Source organism: Dioscorea cayenensis, chromosome 26 (assembly GCF_009730915.1).
Source record: "Dioscorea cayenensis subsp. rotundata cultivar TDr96_F1 chromosome 26, TDr96_F1_v2_PseudoChromosome.rev07_lg8_w22 25.fasta, whole genome shotgun sequence".
Classification (NCBI taxonomy): Eukaryota; Viridiplantae; Streptophyta; class Magnoliopsida; order Dioscoreales; family Dioscoreaceae; genus Dioscorea; species Dioscorea cayenensis.
The window spans coordinates 1,245,645-1,263,855 of record NC_052496.1 but is presented as its reverse complement, the minus strand read 5'-3'; the positions used below and the strand labels follow the sequence as shown (position 1 = coordinate 1,263,855).

The window sequence follows — 18,211 nt, the reverse complement described above, 5'->3', positions numbered from 1 at the left end:
TCAATAGATGATTTACTAGTTCTTCTCTATTATTATTTTCTTCACAATGCTTTTCATGGATTTAAAAATTTTCTCTTGGAATTGCAGAGGCCTCTCCAACCTTAATACGATGAATAGAATTAAAGATTTGATGGAGAAAAAGCACCCCAACTTCATCTGCCTAGTTGAAACCAAAACTGACCCTCTTAGAATATAACGTTATTGCTCTCGGTGGAAAGGAATTGGGAATGGGCTGCTATTCACTCTTCCAGTCTCTCCGGAGGTATCTTGGTTCTTTGGAACACTTCGGTGGGCACCGTTACTCAGGTTGCAGTTTCTCGTGCGGCCCTTCATCTGGTGATCTCGACCAATAATGAAACCTGGATCCTCTCCACTATCCATAATTCCCTGGTGATCTCTGAACATAAGCGTCTTTGGCGCTCTCTTAATAAAATTTCTCTGCTTGACTTCCCCTGGCTTCTTAATGGTGATTTCAATGCCATCACCAATTCTGAGGAGCATAAGGGGGAGAGTTTAGGAACTATGCCAGTAAAGCTAAGTTGTTTTCTAATTTTATTTTGGATAATAATCTGCATGATTTGGGTTTCACTGGACCTCAGTTTACTTGGTGTAATGGCCAACAGGGTCTTGCTCGCCGTTGGGCCAGACTTGACCGCTTTCTTGCCAGCACCAAGTGGATTATCAATTTCAAAAACTTCACTATTCACCATCTCCCTCGCACAAACTCGGATCATTCCCTTCTTTATTTAAATGCCCGTAACTCTACTAATGTTTCCAACAATGTTTTCAGATTCGACAATTACTGGCTTAACTATGAGGGTTGCCACAACAGTGTGATCAAAGCTTGGAATTCTGATCCTTCTACTTCTAACTTGCCATCCTTTATAAGTTGTATTGCTAACACCAAATTAAATATCCTCAGGTGGAAGCGTTCTGGCCTGGGCTACATTGATGATGAACTTAACAACATTCAGGCCGAGATAAAGAAAATTGAGGAGGAAGACATGAATCTGTTTGACAACTGGAATGGTGTCTGGTTACATGCCCTCTACAATAGGCAAAACGCTCTGTTGAGACAACAAAACATATATTGGGGGCAAAGAGCCAAATTGCAATGGATGAACTTGGGTGACTCTAATACCAGATATTTTCACAACACGGTCAAAGTCCGTAGGCATAAAAACAGGATCAATGCGATCAAAGACCTCTCGGATAATATCTTTACTAAGCAATCTAATATTGATAGCTGTTTTCTTCATTACTATAAAGATCTCTGGTCTTCCTCTTCTTCTAAGTCTCTTGAATTCTATAGGCATGCCTTACCAGATGATTTACCTACCCTTTCGGACATAGATCATGAGTCCTTAATTAGATCCATTTCCATGGGAGAAGTTTTTCGTAATCTCAAGTCTATGTCCCGGGGCAAACGTCCTGGTCCTGAAGGCATGAATGTGGAATTCTATCTTTTTTACTGAAATTTACTTGGGACTCACCTCTTCAATGCTATCTCTTGTTTTTTTAACAATGGTTCCCTTCCTCACTCTTGGGGCAAAACCTATGTTGTGTTAATTCCCAAAATCAGCCACCCTATTTCTGTTAAAGATTTTAGACCAATCTCTCTTTGCAATGTCTGTTACAAATTGATTTACCTGAGCAGTGTGGTTTCATTCATGGGCGGGGCGCTATTGATAACATTATCGCAGCCCAAGAAATCTTGCATAGCTTAGAAATCGATTCCCATGTCGCCCCTAGGATGATTTGTAAAATCGATATTGAAAAGGCCTTTGATACTGTTGAATGGCCAGCCATTATTGTTACCCTCCAGAGAATGCATTTTCCTGATAAGTGGATTTCTTGGGTCCAGGCTTGTCTTTCCTCTACTTTTTTCTCCTTTATTATTAATGGTCGGCACACTTCTTGGTTTAATAGCAATAGCGGTGCTCGGCAGGGGGATCCTCTCTCCCCCCTGCTTTTCCTGTTAGTCTCCCAGAACCTCTCGGCCATTCTTAATAAAGCTCTCTCTATGGGGTTGGTTCAGGGTTTCAACTCTAATCTTCCTAGAAATTTTAACCTTCTTATGTTTGTTGACGATCTCATTTTGGTTACTAATGCCTCTCGGAATTCAGCCCGAAATTGCCTTCTTTGCCTCAAAATTTACCAGGAGATCTCTGGTCAAAAGCCTAATCCTCTTAAATCAGCCATCTTTGTCCATTCCTGATGTAACAATAAGCTTGCCAACTCGATTTCTCGAATTCTTGGGATTAAATTAGGGAGCTTCCCTTTCAATTATCTTGGTGTGCCCACCTCCCCTTGGAGACTGCTCTCTAATCAGCTCACCCACATTCCTAACAGAGTTAAAAATACTTTGAATTCTTGGAACCACTCTTCTCTTACTACTGCGGGCAAAACCATCCTTATTAATAGCACAATTTTTGCGATACCTAATTACATCCTTTCGGTTATGAACCTCTCCAATTCCGTCCTGGACAATATTTCCAAACTTGCTAGGAAATTTCCTTTGGGGTAGAACTGGCAGCAATCATGGCTTTCATTCAGTTGGGTGGGCAGTTACTACACTTAAAAAGTCTGAGGGGGGCTTGGGAATTCGGAATCTGAGATATGTTAAGCACTCGCTCATGGCCAAAAATGTTTTCTCCCTTCTCAATTCTGATAACAAAATTTGGGTCGATATTTTCAAATCTATGTACAGGGGTTGGCATCTTTGGAACCCGAAGCATGTTTCTAACTCCTCGTGGTTTTACAAATCTGTTTGCAACTCTGCAAACTTTCTTAGACCTAACATAAAGCTTCTTTCCTGTAACCCTGAGACCATTGATCTTTGGCATGATCCTTGTATTTTCGACCTTCCTATTGCCAAAAAACCTACTTTTTTAAACATGTCTATTGATAATCGAGAGGATTTAATGTTTCCTAATCTCTTAGAGTCTAATGGGTTTTGTCCTGCCTCCATCAGAAGCTTGTTTGGTAACAATATTAATTGGAATAGTATTGAGAATTTAAATATCATTGAGGATGGTTCTAATCTTTGGGTCTGGAGATTTCATTCTTGCTAAGCTTCTATTGCCTCTTCAGTTTATGATCATGCTTCAAGTTCTAATATTACTAAAACCTCTTGGATGGGCTGGTCGATTATTTGGAAACTCCCTACCCTTCCTCGTGTCAAGGTCTTTCTTTGGAAGCTTGCGCATGGGAGACTTTCCACGAGGGATTACTTATATTAGCTCAACATTGGCCCCAGAATTACTTGCCCTTTGTGTGGTCTTGCTGATGAAACTGCTGAGCATTTGATTTGGAAATGTTCCAAAATCAGTTGCTATTGGCATGATGTGTTCGCTAGGATTGGCTGGAATCAAAATGATATTCTTACTCTCAACTCTGGCAGCTGGCTTTTAAAGAATGTTTATGGGAGAGATATTGACCTGCGTGTTAAGGCTCTTATTGTTGTTGTTGCCTGGATCATCTAGAAATCCAGATGTAAACTAATTTTCCGTGATCAACCTATCAACTTCAGTTCGATTGTTCCCAATGCGTGGAATATGCACTGCAATCGCTCTACATTCCCCTTCAGGGAGTTTTCCAGAACTTATCACTTAAACAAATTCATTAAAATTTTCACTAATGCATCGTGGTGTATGGAATCTAGGTCTGCGGGATTAGGTTTCATCATCATTTCTATTATGAACCACATTCTGATTGCAGGTTCCAAAGCTGCGGTTGCATCTTCCCCCATCATGGCTGAATTCCCTGCGATCAACCTCGCTTTGCAACTTTGTATCTCGAACGGATGGCTCCCTACTAGTCTTCTTTGTGATTGTGTTGGTGTTGCTCAACTCCTTAAGAACTTCAACGTTTGTACCGCTTGGCATATCAAAGAGGATTACCAGTTGTTGAAAAGGAACCTGGGTCTCTTCCCTCACCTTTTCATTGAGACTATTCCTAGGGAGGACAATGAAATCGCGGACGCGCTGGCTTCTTTCCGAAGAAATTGCAATCAGCTCTCTCTGTTTTTCCAAGGCTTAGACCGGCCGCATTGGCTTGAAGATTTGTGTGCTCGGCGTCATTTTATCTTTTAATCTTTGTTTTTGAGCTTTTGCTCTTTTTTCCAAAAAAAAAATTTTTTTGAACTACCAATATGGGTAACCCAAGAGATTGATAAAACTCATAGGGATCTTTCATGTTCAAAATGTCACTTTGTTTCATGGTCACAAATCTACAAAATAAAGGAATGGGGAGTGCTCAACTTACGAGATTTCAATCATGCCCTTTTGGGCAAATGGTGTTGGAAGCTCTCTTCTTGAAAAATATGGTGTTAGTCACCGATGGTAATTTTCAACTATAATAGGTTCGAACGATTAGAATTACTATTCCACACTTCACCAAATAAGAAATCATTCTTCTGGAAGGCATATTAAACCGCCAACCTGGTTTCTTTAAAGAGTCGACACAATATCAAATCCACTCTATTCAGGCTCAATAGATGGATTGAGGGTAAGGCGCCCAAAAACATCTAGCCAGATATCTTTCAAGCAAAGCAAAACCCAGCTAGCACAATTTATGAATTCCAGTTAATGCCAATGGTCCACCTTAACAACATTTTTCTTGATCTTTAAGACTAAGTCAACTCAATGTTAAATAAAGGTGTACACTGAAAATCCTGGCATTTGAGCATAAATGAGGCCTTCTCAATTAAACCCTTCTACAATTTCCTAAACGATAGTGGCTTTAGATGCCCTCTTAGTAAACCCATGTGGGAAGAAACTTGCCCTCTTAAAATTAAAATTTTCAATTGGCTTGCCTAGGGTGATAAATTAACCCTGACCTTGAAAAACCTCGCAAAGTGTGGTTGTAACAAAATCTCAACAACTATGTGCATACTTTGCCAAGAGACAAAGGAAACAGTGGACCATTTGTTAATAACTTTGATCGTTGATAATTTATGCATACCCCCCTCCTCCTCTCAAGAAGGCTTGGTCTAACTGAGAAACCAGTAATGTACTAACATTGACTGGTCTCGGGAATCTTATTATTGGTTATTTGTTGGACTATTCGGATGGAAAAAAATAATCACATTTTTAATTTCATAATACACTATCATCTTTCTTTTATCTGTAAAATTTGGTCGTATACTTATTGGCTAGGTAAATATAGCTCCAATTGCTAAAAAGGCCAAGTTCGAAGAGATTATCCCAACAATCAAATGAAGCCTCAAATTCACAAGAAATTCACTTAATTCACAAAAATTATAGTGATGCCTAATTAACTTCGACAGCTGAAATGAGATCTATAATATTTCAATTCTTTTTGTTTTTTAGCTTTTTTGGTATTTTGTTTTTTTCTAGAAGTGTTTCACTTGTCTTTAGTGTTTTAGTCTTCACCTCTGATAAATCTCTAGTTGGTGGTCAGTAATTTTTCTTTTTCTCTTCTTGTTCTGTACTCTGTTGTGTTCTCATTTTTTTTTTTTGGGAAATAAATGTGGATAAACCACAACTTTATTGAATAAAAAAGCAATAGGAAACAAAAGATAGATCCTCTCACCAGAAGTGAGGAAGAGAACTAAAAACAACAAGGAAATAAAAGTACAAAGATGAAAGCTGGGAAGGCGGAAGAGACCCTCTGGTCCCTCAGGCCTGCCCAAACTAGCAGAAGGAACAACTACTCCTGCGCAGGATCAGGGTCGGAATCGCCAGCTTGATTTGAGACTTTAGCGCCTAAAAAATTGAAAAATAGCAGCATACATATTGGATATCCAGCAGGTAGCTCTTTGTTGCCAAAAATCTTAGTTATTTTTTTTGTTTTCTCATTATTAGCTAACCACCACACTACCATTTAAAGAAAAAAAACTTGAAAATAAACCAAATCTAAATTTTTTTTTAATAATATGGGTGTTTATATGGTGCACTTAAAACTATTATAACCCAACCTCCCAAATTTATGCCAAAATATATACTACAACACTTGTAATCATTGTTAAATAAGACCAATCCCATGTGCTCTCGATCACCTAAAAGGTCATGAAACTCATGGTAGATTAGCACCTGAAGGATTTGATCCTTATTCCTCTACTTTCAGATATATATATATATATATTCCTTTAGGTTTCCATCCGCTGCATTATTGAAGTCAGCTTTTGATTGTTTCATCACAGTCAACACTTTTTCATATTTCCAACTCCACTTTAAGAATAAAAGTGGGCCATTATATAATTAAGAATCTTTTTTTATCTATTATTCATGTATGTCTGTTTCCGCGTCTGTGTCCATCTGTCTGTCTGTCTGTCTGTTTCTGTGCATGTGTAAGCATATTTAATTCTTCTTCACTTTGATTCAGAGAATTAAGGAGAGGCCTTTGTTGAACGTGAGATTCTTCTTTAGCAAAAGCATACGAGATTAGAGTACATTCATTAATGTTGAACTTGCAGAAATTAAATCTCTGGTTTTCATGGATCATGACACAAAGAAAACCAAAGGGGCTTGAGAACATTGTCCTTTATTTTCTAATTAAGATTTTTATTGAAGATAGAACGCTCGCAAGAGGCCAGTACAACTTTCAGAGTTGTATCAAAAAGGAGTCAAGCTCTCAAGTTAGTTATTAATTAGAGCTACTGTACGTCTATTCAGAGTACAACATGAACTCATACATCTTGCTTCTGATCCTTAATCCAGTTAGCCTTGATTGTACTTCAGTTCTGGATCAAATTAAACCAGAGAAGAAAAATGCATCATCAACAATTAATGTTGTATATATGAGTTTGATCATTTTGAGTAATTCAAATCACTTGGGGTTTGCCAAGTGAAACAAGATAAATGAGCCAGCTGGTTTAATTTATCTAATATTGTAGAGGAAAAAGAATGATGCAAGTACTTGAAGAGATCTAGCTAGGAACTAATGAGATCAAGCTGATTGGTTACCATACATAGTAGTCCCTTGGCGTGTTGCATCGAAAGCATTCTTTCCTGCTCGCATAGTTGTGCTCATTGCACCCAGGCCTATATATCAAATTAAGACTAGTTGTTAATTTATGCTACCGTGCTAACGTATTCATCAATCATAAATGGGGGAATAATTAAAGAGACAGAAGAAAGAGGATAACGTATAGTAGTACATGGTGCAAATCCAATCACCAGACTTCCAGCCAGTGGGCACACCAGTATAGCCATAACCATCAAAGGCGCCGGCAGCCACAACGCAGCCGGTCTTGTAAGTGCCACAAGTGAAGCAGTTGGGACGGCTGGCGAAGTTGTGAGTGCCGCACATGCAGTACCAGTCCCCGGGCTTGGCGTCCGAGGACTTGCTCCCATTAACTTTCCCGCCTCCTCCACCAATCCTTGCTTCTCCGCACCTTTGGCACGTATCCCTGCGGCTGAAGTTGAGGTGCTGGCATGCCCTGCAATCCCAGTCTCCTGGATACCTGTTCATTTTCTCCTTTAAATATATATATATATATATATATATATATATATATCTCCTTGTGAGTTTATATCCCTGCCATTAATTAATTTAATTAGTCAGTTAGTTTATAGATCCAGGTCTTTTTTCTTTTTAAATTACAAAGCAAGCCAGAGAATGAGAATGCTTAAACTACTGCTGCAGCTCCTGCAACTTGTGTTTAAACAATTACGCAAACTATGAAGTCAAGAATAAAATGTAGGCCACGTATAGTACCTAAAGATTATATAAAGGCAAGAAGGGGAGACTAGTGAGAAAATAAGGTGGGAAGAATCAAGAAATTAAAGAGGAGAAGAAGAAGAAGAAAAAAAAAGGAAGAAGATGTTGCTATATATGTAATTAGCCTGTATATATGTTGTATTGGTTAATATCCTACCGAAGGCTGGGTGTCTATTTATACCAGCGAGAAAGCATCCTCAATAATCCATCGAGATTCCAGGTTGTGTTTGGGTTTGTCTGGTGGAGGCATAGGGATGTTCTCTTTTTCAGTTGAATTGGAATCACAAAAACTTTGTATTAGAATATATAAATTAAAAATAATATATACTATGAGAGAGAGAGAGTTAAAGACTTGATGTTCAAGATGGACATATAACTACGAGTTCATATTGCATGGTTTCAGAATCAGGGTATTCCTTGATTTTTATCTATGACTGTGATAGGTCATAATCTAAAAATACCCTGATTTTAAAAATAGGAAATATGAGCTCTGCAAATACTTGGTTATGAGCAGTGAAGTATATATCTCACCTGGTAATATTATAATGGACAATATGTATGGTTAGGTAGCCAGCTAGCTAGTGCCATGCGATTCTCACACTACTTTCATGCATGTCTCACAGTAAACAATGCCATGATCATGTTGATTGATTGATCCAAGAGGGAGTACATGGAAAGAGAAGGTGCTGATGGCCTCCTCTACTCACGCATGATGCATGCGTGATAATAGAGATAGCTAGGAAAGACGGGATTTATATGCAGCATGCATGATGCATGCATGGTAATTTATATATATAGCCAAGAAAGGACAGAGGCCGGCAGAGTCATACATGCGTGGAGCACACTCGCAGAAATATATTGACCTCGTGTTCCAGATCAATTAAAGCTTAAACAATTCTCATCCCTGTACTCTGTTTTTACTTCTCTCTCTGTCACCTGCCAAATTTAATCTTCTTTCTTAATTTGTTCAATGTCAGCTGATTGCATTGGTCCATGCATGTTATATATATATATATATATAATATGGTTGTGAAGCAATATATATAAACGGAGTTCCCCTTGGTCACCAACTAGCTAGGTTTACGGTCTCTACATATATATGATCTTATCAAATTAAAGCTAGCTAGCTAGTTATACGATTGAGCTCATGCATGCCTTGAAAAAAAAAAGGATGAGAAAAGACTAGGAAGCATTAATTGCGCATTATATTTCTAATATAATTAGGTTCTGGCTGAGTGAGTATGCAATACAAGGTTTGGATTCCAAAGTCTAAAATTAAGGTGACCCCACATGACAATCAAAAGGACAGGATATTGGTGGTGGGGGATACAGCCTCCCCAAGTATGATATGCATAACATGATGCCAGATAATTGTTCCCGGCAGACAAGCCCCCATGGTCAGATGCCCAGTGGTCATAATTCAGATGCTCAGCAATATTGGATATGGGTTCCTCTTTACTCTTTAGTACTCTTTATAGTCTTTAGTCTTTAATCTTTATAATCTCTAGTCTTTGCTTGAGGGTGCACTCTGACTCATCACGGAGGCCTTCGCCGCCTCAGACGGACCACGAGGTCCACAACATTCATGCATGGCTCATTCAGGCTCAGCTCGATCGATCATGCATCTGGCTGCCAGTATTAAGTCAGCTCATGGGGTGCTAATTAATTTTTCCCTTTCCTAATTTTGGCCCCTAGCCTGCCAAGTGAACAAAGGATAAGAAGGAACCGGGTCACACATGTAGTACTCTCTCTCTCTCTCTCTCTCTCACACACACACACACACACGCACGCACACACACAAAACAGGAGCATCACAAGTGAATGAATATTCCACCCCATGACTGAAAGGAATGAGTTTTTTCAGTCTTCTCACCACTTCAACCGTCGTTGTTAACTTAAATATCTGGAGGAGGAGGAAGAAAACATATTACTTGTTGATGTGAGTTTTCTTTTATTGCTTTATTTGATGTGAGTGTGGTGTGCTGATGTGCAGCCTCTGCCAACCAATTTTAACTCGTTAGATTATGGCTCCTATGAGCATTTTGTAGACATTGTGCAGGGAACTAGACAAAACCTGTCTCCATTAATCACATTATTAATTGGAATCTATCTTTAAAACAACACTACTTTTTTTTTTCTTTTTTTTATAACTTAAATAAATCACAAATTTATGAAAAATAAAAATTATATAAAAAAAAACGATTTCACTAGTACAACAAAATGTAATTAAATTACAAACCATGCAAGATAAATTTGGGATTGACGGCAAAAGAGAATATATCCCTAGTGTTTGAGATATGAAGAGTGCATGCATATGCACATATAGACTAGAAAAATACTTTTAAAAAGATATTCTTATAATACCTGAAAGTTAATTTATGGAGCTACATTTGAAAAGCCATCTTATCTTGTCATTTACATGCATGTATAGGATTCTGCGTGCCTGACATTACAAAATAATATGTTCTACCACTCCTTAGTTGTCCTAATCATTTCCATATACAGGGTGTACGTGATATATGCAAGGAACAGAGCACCATTCTGATTTGACTCTTATTGGATGTTTCCAATCATCGTCTAAGCATAAAAAGGAAACATAACCGATAAATTAATGTGTTTTCTTCACATTAAATTAAGCTTAGCTGGCTTGAACAACTTGACCACCAAAATCATCTTTTTAATTTTGATAAAGTTCTGAGGCATCGCTATCCATCCAGCTGCTTGAAAATTTTACAAAAAGGGAAGTACGATGATATTTTAATAAATAGGATAAAGAATTACAAGCATATTCACGTGCGCAATTTATTGATTTGGTTATGGAGCAATTATTCTCTATTGTGATATTGGTCATCAAGCTATATATATATATTTTATTAAAATGAATAAACTGTATATTTATTAAAAAAAATTAATAAATAAAACAAGAATAATAAAAAATAAACTTATAACAATAAATCAGAAAATTAAAAAAGAAGAATTCATCACCAGAAGTGATAAACTTTTAATAGAGAATGAAAAAATAAAAAAAAAAGAGGCAAACACAACTGAGAAGAAATAGTTTACAAGGAGATAACAAAAGTTTACTCAGACTGCCAAAAACGTTCATTAAATCAGGCAAGACTACTCCATGTCGTTAGAAGTTCTCTCTAATCTCGCATTCAGGAAGACGAGCGAGCACTTCAACTTTTGAGTTGATTTTGGTGTAATTTGGAACGGATCCCTAACTGCAAAAATCCAATTTAGTAACATGTGAATCATTTTAATGATTACGTGAATTCATAGCATGAAAAGTAAAGATTCGCTTGTTTATTTCCAGCCAAATATTTCAAAAAATTACTCTAAGCTTGTTAAGTTATATATATATAATAATTTTCTTTATTATGATTATTATTATTATTATTATCTGGAAAAAAAAGGAAAACAGAAAGAGTTGGTTAACCAGTTCAGTTTCTTTTTAGAGGTATTGACTGCTCTTGAATCTGGGCTGGGAAAAGGGTCGTCGACACGAGTCCCCAGGCGTTGCTGTTGACTGAAATTGTGGACCTAGGATCATGAAACACATGGCAGGACACGCGTCGAAATACCTACGCTGCCTGCATGCGTGTGGGGGCAGATGTCCATCAACTAGTTCATCGTCGGGTTTTATAAATACCCGCGGCCGCCCATCCGTGGCCATAGGTCAGTCCATCTCACTGGAGCAAATACATATTAATTGTTATATAGTCGATCGGTACGTAGTTCATTCGCAGGCAAGCCATGGCATCCCAGGAACAAGCTAGCTACAAGGCTGGTGAAACCAGAGGCCATGCTGAGGTGATTAATTAAGCCAAATAAAATCTCCATCTTGAACATTTTAATACTTACAACGTACGCATGCATGCATAATGCATTACTAAAGTGAATGTTGTTGTGCGGTGCATAAGTGTATTGTTATTGTTATTGTATTGTGTTGTGTCTTCAGGAGAAGACAGAGCAGGTGATGGGGAAAAGCAGGGAAGCGGTGGATGCGACTAAGGAGAAGGCACATCAGGCCAAGGAGAAGGCTTCTGAGACCACACAGGCTGACAAGGAGAGCACTCAGGAGGGCAAGGACCAGACAGGTAGTTTTCTGGGAGACAAAACTGAGGCAGCGAAACAAAAGGCCTCTGAGACCGCCCAGTCTGCTAAAGAAACCACGCAAGCAGGCAAAGAGAAGACTGGTAGCCTTCTCCAGCAAGTAAGTCGTTGTTAATTATAATATATTTATCTGTTTAATTATTTCTCTCTGATCACAAGCACAAGCACAAGCACAAACAGCAACAATAACTGATCTGATTGCAAATTGTAACTTCATGCGCGCGAGTATATCCAGTTCCATCGTTAATAGATATATTTGTTTGGCACATGCAATTGGCAGACTGGAGAGAAGGTGAAGAGCGCTGCACAGGGTGCAGCGGATGCGGTAAAGAGTACTCTGGGCATGGCAACATGTACAGGGGAGGATAAGAACAACAAGGATGCAACCCATGCAGATCCTGACTACTAATTAATGGTCCATCTTGAAGATGCGCCTAATTAATTAATTATCGAGAATGAATGCTATATATTATGCTACCATAAATCCTATGTACTACACTACTACTACTATCTGTGGCTAGCTTGTAATTTCAAGTATCTGATCCCTAGTTCCCATCCTAATTATCTCATGATGTATTGTTCTGTCCTGTCTTTGTCTTTTGACTCTCGTCAAATTAATATTTATAGTAATCTTATGCTTCACTGATGAGCGAAAGTACTGCGATAAAAATCGACATTAATTTACTTTTGTTGGTGATGTTGTGTGTTTGTGTGCGCATAATCGACACAGCAAATTAAATTTTTATCTAAACCAAGTTACAGTGAGGCATAATTATAAGCAAGAAATTAATCGGGGGCAGTTAATTTCACAGGCTAACATCCCAGTTAGACATAACGGGAATGATAAATGCATCTTTACTCAGTAACTTGAATATTCAAAATTTAATTAATTCTGTTAATGTCATATATATATATATACTCCTATTGATATCCACCTTTTCAATATATATATATATATATATATATGCTAAAACCAAAGTAGTAGCACATAGCAACCATCCCAACAGCCTCACTTCCCCTCGCCCTGAGCTTCCCCTCTTGCCATGGCAAGCGGGGGTAAACCCCCTTCCCCCCCTAAAAAATCCTGGTCTCAAATCGCAGCCTCTCTGACTCAAACGCTAGATAGTTCCCCTCTTCACAATGAGCATCTTCTCAACAAGCTTAAAGCTTCTACTTCCAACTTCGTCCGGCTGGACAAAGACGCCATTAACCGCGGTCGAATGAAATTTCAATACGCTCTATACGGCAAATTGTTTGGAAAATCCCCTCCTTTTGAGCAAGTTAAGAAGACGCTTCTGGATAAATGGAATAGTTTTGGTGAGATCCTCATCTCTGATCTCCCTAATGGCTTCCTGTTAGTTCGTTGCCCTTCTGAGAAGGCCATGCAGCAAATTCTTCTTGAAGGACCTTGGTCTGTTAACGGTATCATTCTCCAGATGTCCCAATGGAAACCTTTTTTCGAGCCTAGCTTTGCTAAGCTCAATTCTGCTGCTATTTGGGTTCAGTTCCATAACTTGCCGGTTGAGTGCTGGGACGGAGATGTTCTTGAATCCATTGCCAGCAACTTTGGCACCCTCATCAAGGTCGACGAGTTCACTTCCACCCTGGCGAGATCTAAATACGCTCGAGTTTGCATCGAAATCGATTTATCTAAACCGCTGTGTAGAGGTTTCTGGATAGGTGACGAGTTTCAGAAGGTTTTCGTTGTGGTGATGTACGAACGTCTGCCGACGTTCTGTTATAACTGTGGGCTTATTGGACACGGCAGCAAGTCGTGTACTCGAGTTGCTTCGGCCGGAGCCGGAGAGTTCTCTTTGCCCTCTCGTGAAGAACGAGTGCCGGTAGAAAGAGCTCCCCTGGTATCGAACGAAACTGATCAACTCATGGATTCTTCTGACCCTATCTTTGACCCTGAGAAGAACGATAATCTGGATACCGACTTTGGACCTTGGTTACTGGTGTCTCGCCGGCGTGGCCGTGCTCGGGGACGTGGAGGTGGATCCTTGCATGCCTCTCATGTGTCTCCACGCACAGCAGTCGGTGGGGACGCCGTGAACAACGTGTCCCGAAGCGACGCTTCTCACAATCCACGTGGCGGTTCGAAATTCACTGGTCGTGGGCGGTCGTCCACTTTCATCGCCCCTCACACTTCCCCACACTCTGACAGTTTTGAAACTTTAAATGTTCATAATCCCGTTGAAAATCTAGCCGTTAATCAAATTTTTGAGACCGTAGAAACGCCTTGCGTATCTCATTTTGGATCATAGCTCTTCACCTTTGCTTAATCCCCAAGTCACTACTCCGACGACCCCACTCGAGGCCAACAAACCTGCTCACGCTCCTTCTCGAGAAACCTCACCACCCACTTCGTCCAATCAAATCATGCCCTTTCGCCCTTCTCGAGATACCGCTTTACAGACAAACCCTTCTAGCTCCAAACTCAGATCCATCTCCCCCCCTCCCATCTTGAAAGCTTCTGTTCCAGTTGGCAATCTATGTCTCCCCTCATCCGGGTTACAGCACGACTTCATTGTTTCGCAAGTCTCCTCTGCCCTTGATTCCAGTGAAATGGATGAAGACAGTGAAGAGGATGAGGGTACTGAAGACGAAGAAGACGAAGACGAAGACGAAGAAATGAGAAGATGAAGAGGAACCAGATGACTCTATGACGTTAGTTCAATACCAAGCTAGAGTCAGACGGGAGACCCTTATTCGTAAAAGTGTTTATGAAGATGATCCATCGCAGAAGAAAGGGAGATTGGAACCAGGCGGTTCCGGTCCTTGATGTTGCAGCCTATTCTCTTCACCCTTTTCTTAAGGGAGTTTCTTTCTTTTTCCTTCATAATTTTGTTTTTATGAACGCCATTAAAATCATTTGTTGGAATTGCAGGGGCATCTCCGATCGGGATACCTCTTCCCGTCTCCTTAGAATCATCAAAAAGCATAATCCGGTTCTGGTATGCTTAGTTGAAACCCGTGCCAATTCGGATCGAGTTGATCGTCTTTGCAAAAAAATCCCTAAACTTTGGGAATGGGCCACGGTTCTTGCAGAAGGTTTCTCAGGCGGTATCTTTATCCTTTGGAACTCGGTTCTCGGTCGAGTTACGCCTATCTCTATTTCTCGCCGTGTTTTACATTTAGTGATCTCTTCTTCGTTTTCTAAAAACTTAATTATTTCTGTGGTCTATAACTCTTCTCGTTGTATTAACCAGAGATTTATTTGGCAAGAGCTTTCCAAACTCACTAAACTTGAGATCCCTTGGCTTATTCTGGGAGATTTCAACTCTATTCTTTCCAGAACTGAGCATAAGGGCGGCTCTTTCTTTTATTACAGTCGTAAAGCTAGATTTTTCAACGATTTTTATCGACTGTAATAATCTTATGGATCTCAAGTACGATGGCTCTCCTTTTACCTGGTGTAATAACCAACAAGGTTCGGCTCGTAGATGGGCCAGGCTTGATAGGTGCCTGGTTAATCTTGAGTGGAATGATATGTTTAAATCTTACAATCTTTCTCACCTCAATCGATCCTTCTTTGATCATTCGCCGCTTTTTCTGAAAGTTAGTGTCTCCATTGTTTCCCGGAGCATTTTTTTCAAATTTGAGAACTTTTGGATGGAATATCTTGATTGCCACTCTTGTATCCGTGACGCTTGGAATTTTACTCCTCGTGGCAATCCTATGCATGCTTTCTCTCATTTCTTGTCCCGTACCCGTTTTAATATCAATCGCTGGAAAAGTGCTGGTTTTAACAACTTAGATGCTGCTATTTCTAAAACTGAAAATGATATTAGCTCTCTTGAACTTGCTGACTCTGGACCCAATTCTTTTTATGAACTTAAAAATCTTTATGCTAAACTTTCCGCTTTACAACGTCAGAACAGTATTAAATGGGCCCAGCGCGCTCGTCTTAATTGGGTTTCAGATGGTGACAGGAATACTCGTTTCTTCCATGCTATCTACCGTACTCGCTCTCACAATAACTATATTGCTCAAATTGAGGATTCTAACGGCAACGTCTTCAGTGATGCTACTGGAATTGAGCAAGCTTTCATCAATTTTTATAAGCATCTTTGGGGATGTTCAGATCGCTGTCCCCCCAATGGGCAAGTTTCTCTCCCTCCTGACATTCCTAAGATTTCTGACTCTGATAGCGCTTCTCTCATCAGTGATGTAACTATTGAGGAAGTCTATCAAGCTCTTTTGGATCTTCCTCCAGGTAAGTCCCCTGGTCCCGACGGTTTCAACGTTGAGTTTTACAAAAACTTTTGGCCTATTGTCGGTAATCATCTTTTCGAAGCCATTCTGCATTTTACTAATACTTCGCATATCCCTGTTTCCTGGGGTAAAACTTTTGTCGCCCTCATCCCTAAGAAGGATAATCCCAAACTGGTTTCAGATTTTCGTCCTATTTCTCTTTGCAACGTTTGCTACAAAGTTCTATCTAAACTTCTTGCCAATAGACTTAAGAGGGTAATACCTCATATTATTGGTAGGGAACAAGTTGGTTTTGTGGCTGGCCGCAATGCTTTGGATAACATTATTACTGTGCAAGAAGTTACCCACTCAATTGAATTTGATACCCATAGCCCCCCTAGGATGATCATTAAACTGGATATCGAAAAGGCTTATGATACCCTTAGTTGGAGTGCAATTCTTACCATTCTTGCTGCCATGAATTTTCCTCCTCTCTGGATTTCCTGGATCAAAACTTGTCTTCAAACTTGCAATTTCTCTCTCTTAGTCAATGGTAAACCTACCCCTTGGTTCCCCTCATTTAGAGGTGTTCGCCAAGGTGACCCTATCTCTTCTTACCTGTTTATCATTGTTTCTCAAACTCTCACTACCATGCTCAACTTTGGTCTTCTCCAAAATTTAATCCCTGGTTTTAATATTAATCTTCATCACAATTTCAACCATTTGATGTTTGCTGATGACTTGATATTAATTACTTCTGCTTCTCATAGAGTTGCAAAAAATATACAAGCTTGTCTTAATTTTTATGGTACTTTCTCTGGCCAGCATCCTAATTTTAATAAATCTCAAATTTTTTTCCCTACTTGGCTAAACAAACATATTGTTAAAAGGATTTGTACCATCCTGAACCTCAAGCAGTCCTCCTTTCCTTTCAAATATCTCGGGGTTCTTATTTCTCCTAAAAGACTGGCTTCCCTTTCTTTCCAACCTATGGTTGATAAGGTAAACAATTTGATTTCCAAATGGTCAAAATTTCATCTTACCCCTGCAGCTAAAGAGGTCCTCATCAACTCAGTCTTGCTTTCTATTCCTGTTTACACTCTAATAGCTTATCCCATCCCAGATTCCATTCTGTCCGATATTTCCAGAGCAGTTAGAAAATTCATTTGGTGTAGGAATGGTAATGGAAAGGGCATCCATAATGTGAGTTGGAACATTGTTACTGAAGGTAAGTCTGAGGGGGGCTTAGGTATCAAGAATCTTCTTCTTGCCAAACATTCTCTAATGTCAAAAAACATTTTCAAATACCTTAACAATTTCGATTGCTTATGGGTCGATATTTTGCATAGTAAGTATGGTGATATCAATTTCTGGCGTGATTCTGCTCCTGCCAGATGCTCTTGGTTTTTTAGAGGCTTATGCAATTCAGCTATCTGTATTCGAAAATTTTGCAAAATCAAATCAGTGAATCCTACGAGAACTTCCCTCCTTTGGGATCCTTGGTTATTTGATATTCCTATTGGTCTTAAACCCACATACCTGAATATGAATGTTGATTTTGAGCAAATTTCTTTCACTGATATCCTCGATATTGCTCAGTGGCCTAGTAATGATATTAACCTTGTTATTAGTAATCTTGATATCACAGCAATTATGAATTCCGTTTCATTTGACCCTCACAATGTTAACCACTGGATTTGGATGCCTAAAGCCTCTAGCACTAAACTTGCTTCTGCAGTTTATCATACTTTGAATAATCAATCTGTTGCTTCCGATTCTTGGGTTGGCTGGAATACTGTCTGGAGAATACATGTTGCTCCTAGAATCAAACACTTCATTTGGCTTTGCCTTAGAGGTCGTTTATCTACATCTGCTTTTTTATTCAACATTAAGCTTGGCCCTGATAATCCATGTGTTTTCTGTGGGCTTCACAGAGAAACAATTGATCATCTACTTTATAACTGCAACAGAACTCGTAATATTTGGGATCAAATTGCTAGCAAGTTAAATACATCAATTGTTTTCACTAACGGCTTCTCTTCTGGTTGCTGGCTGCTTGATTATAGCCATTCTATGCACATTATTGCCTTCATTGCTGCTAGCGCCTGGTTTATCTGGCTTTGTCGATGTGATACCATTTTTAGAAATACTAGTCCCTGGTTTTCTTTCATTGTTCCCAGAGCTGCTGCTCATGTTGAAGAATTTTCCCGCT

At 39.3% G+C, this 18,211-nt stretch overlaps 2 protein-coding genes across 4 annotated transcripts; one reads left to right on the top strand and one right to left on the bottom strand.

Annotated features, from left to right (window-relative positions):
* Nucleotides 1–6,508: 6,508 nt before the first annotated feature.
* LOC120253179 (zinc finger Ran-binding domain-containing protein 2-like) lies at nt 6,509–7,803 on the bottom strand. 3 transcript variants are annotated; one of them, XM_039261501.1, is made up of 4 exons: nt 7,684–7,802; nt 7,124–7,503; nt 6,930–7,007; nt 6,509–6,706 (listed from the first exon to the last, which is right to left on the bottom strand). In XM_039261501.1, coding segments are annotated over exons 2-4 (393 nt in total). In that variant the 5' UTR covers nt 7,438–7,503; nt 7,684–7,802; the 3' UTR covers nt 6,509–6,705. The 3 variants fall into 3 exon arrangements, with proteins under 3 accessions (XP_039117435.1, XP_039117434.1, XP_039117433.1); XM_039261500.1 differs by having other exon boundaries at nt 6,935–7,007; nt 7,684–7,799; XM_039261499.1 differs by lacking the exon at nt 6,509–6,706 and having other exon boundaries at nt 6,732–7,007; nt 7,684–7,803.
* A 3,583-nt stretch (nt 7,804–11,386) lies between these two features.
* On the top strand, nt 11,387–12,383 carry LOC120253186 (late embryogenesis abundant protein 19-like). Its single transcript, XM_039261510.1, has 3 exons — nt 11,387–11,499; nt 11,648–11,902; nt 12,083–12,383. The coding sequence occupies exons 1-3, from the start codon at nt 11,443–11,445 to the stop codon at nt 12,209–12,211; spliced, it is 441 nt and encodes a 146-aa protein (XP_039117444.1). The 5' UTR covers nt 11,387–11,442; the 3' UTR covers nt 12,212–12,383.
* Nucleotides 12,384–18,211: the final 5,828 nt, after the last annotated feature.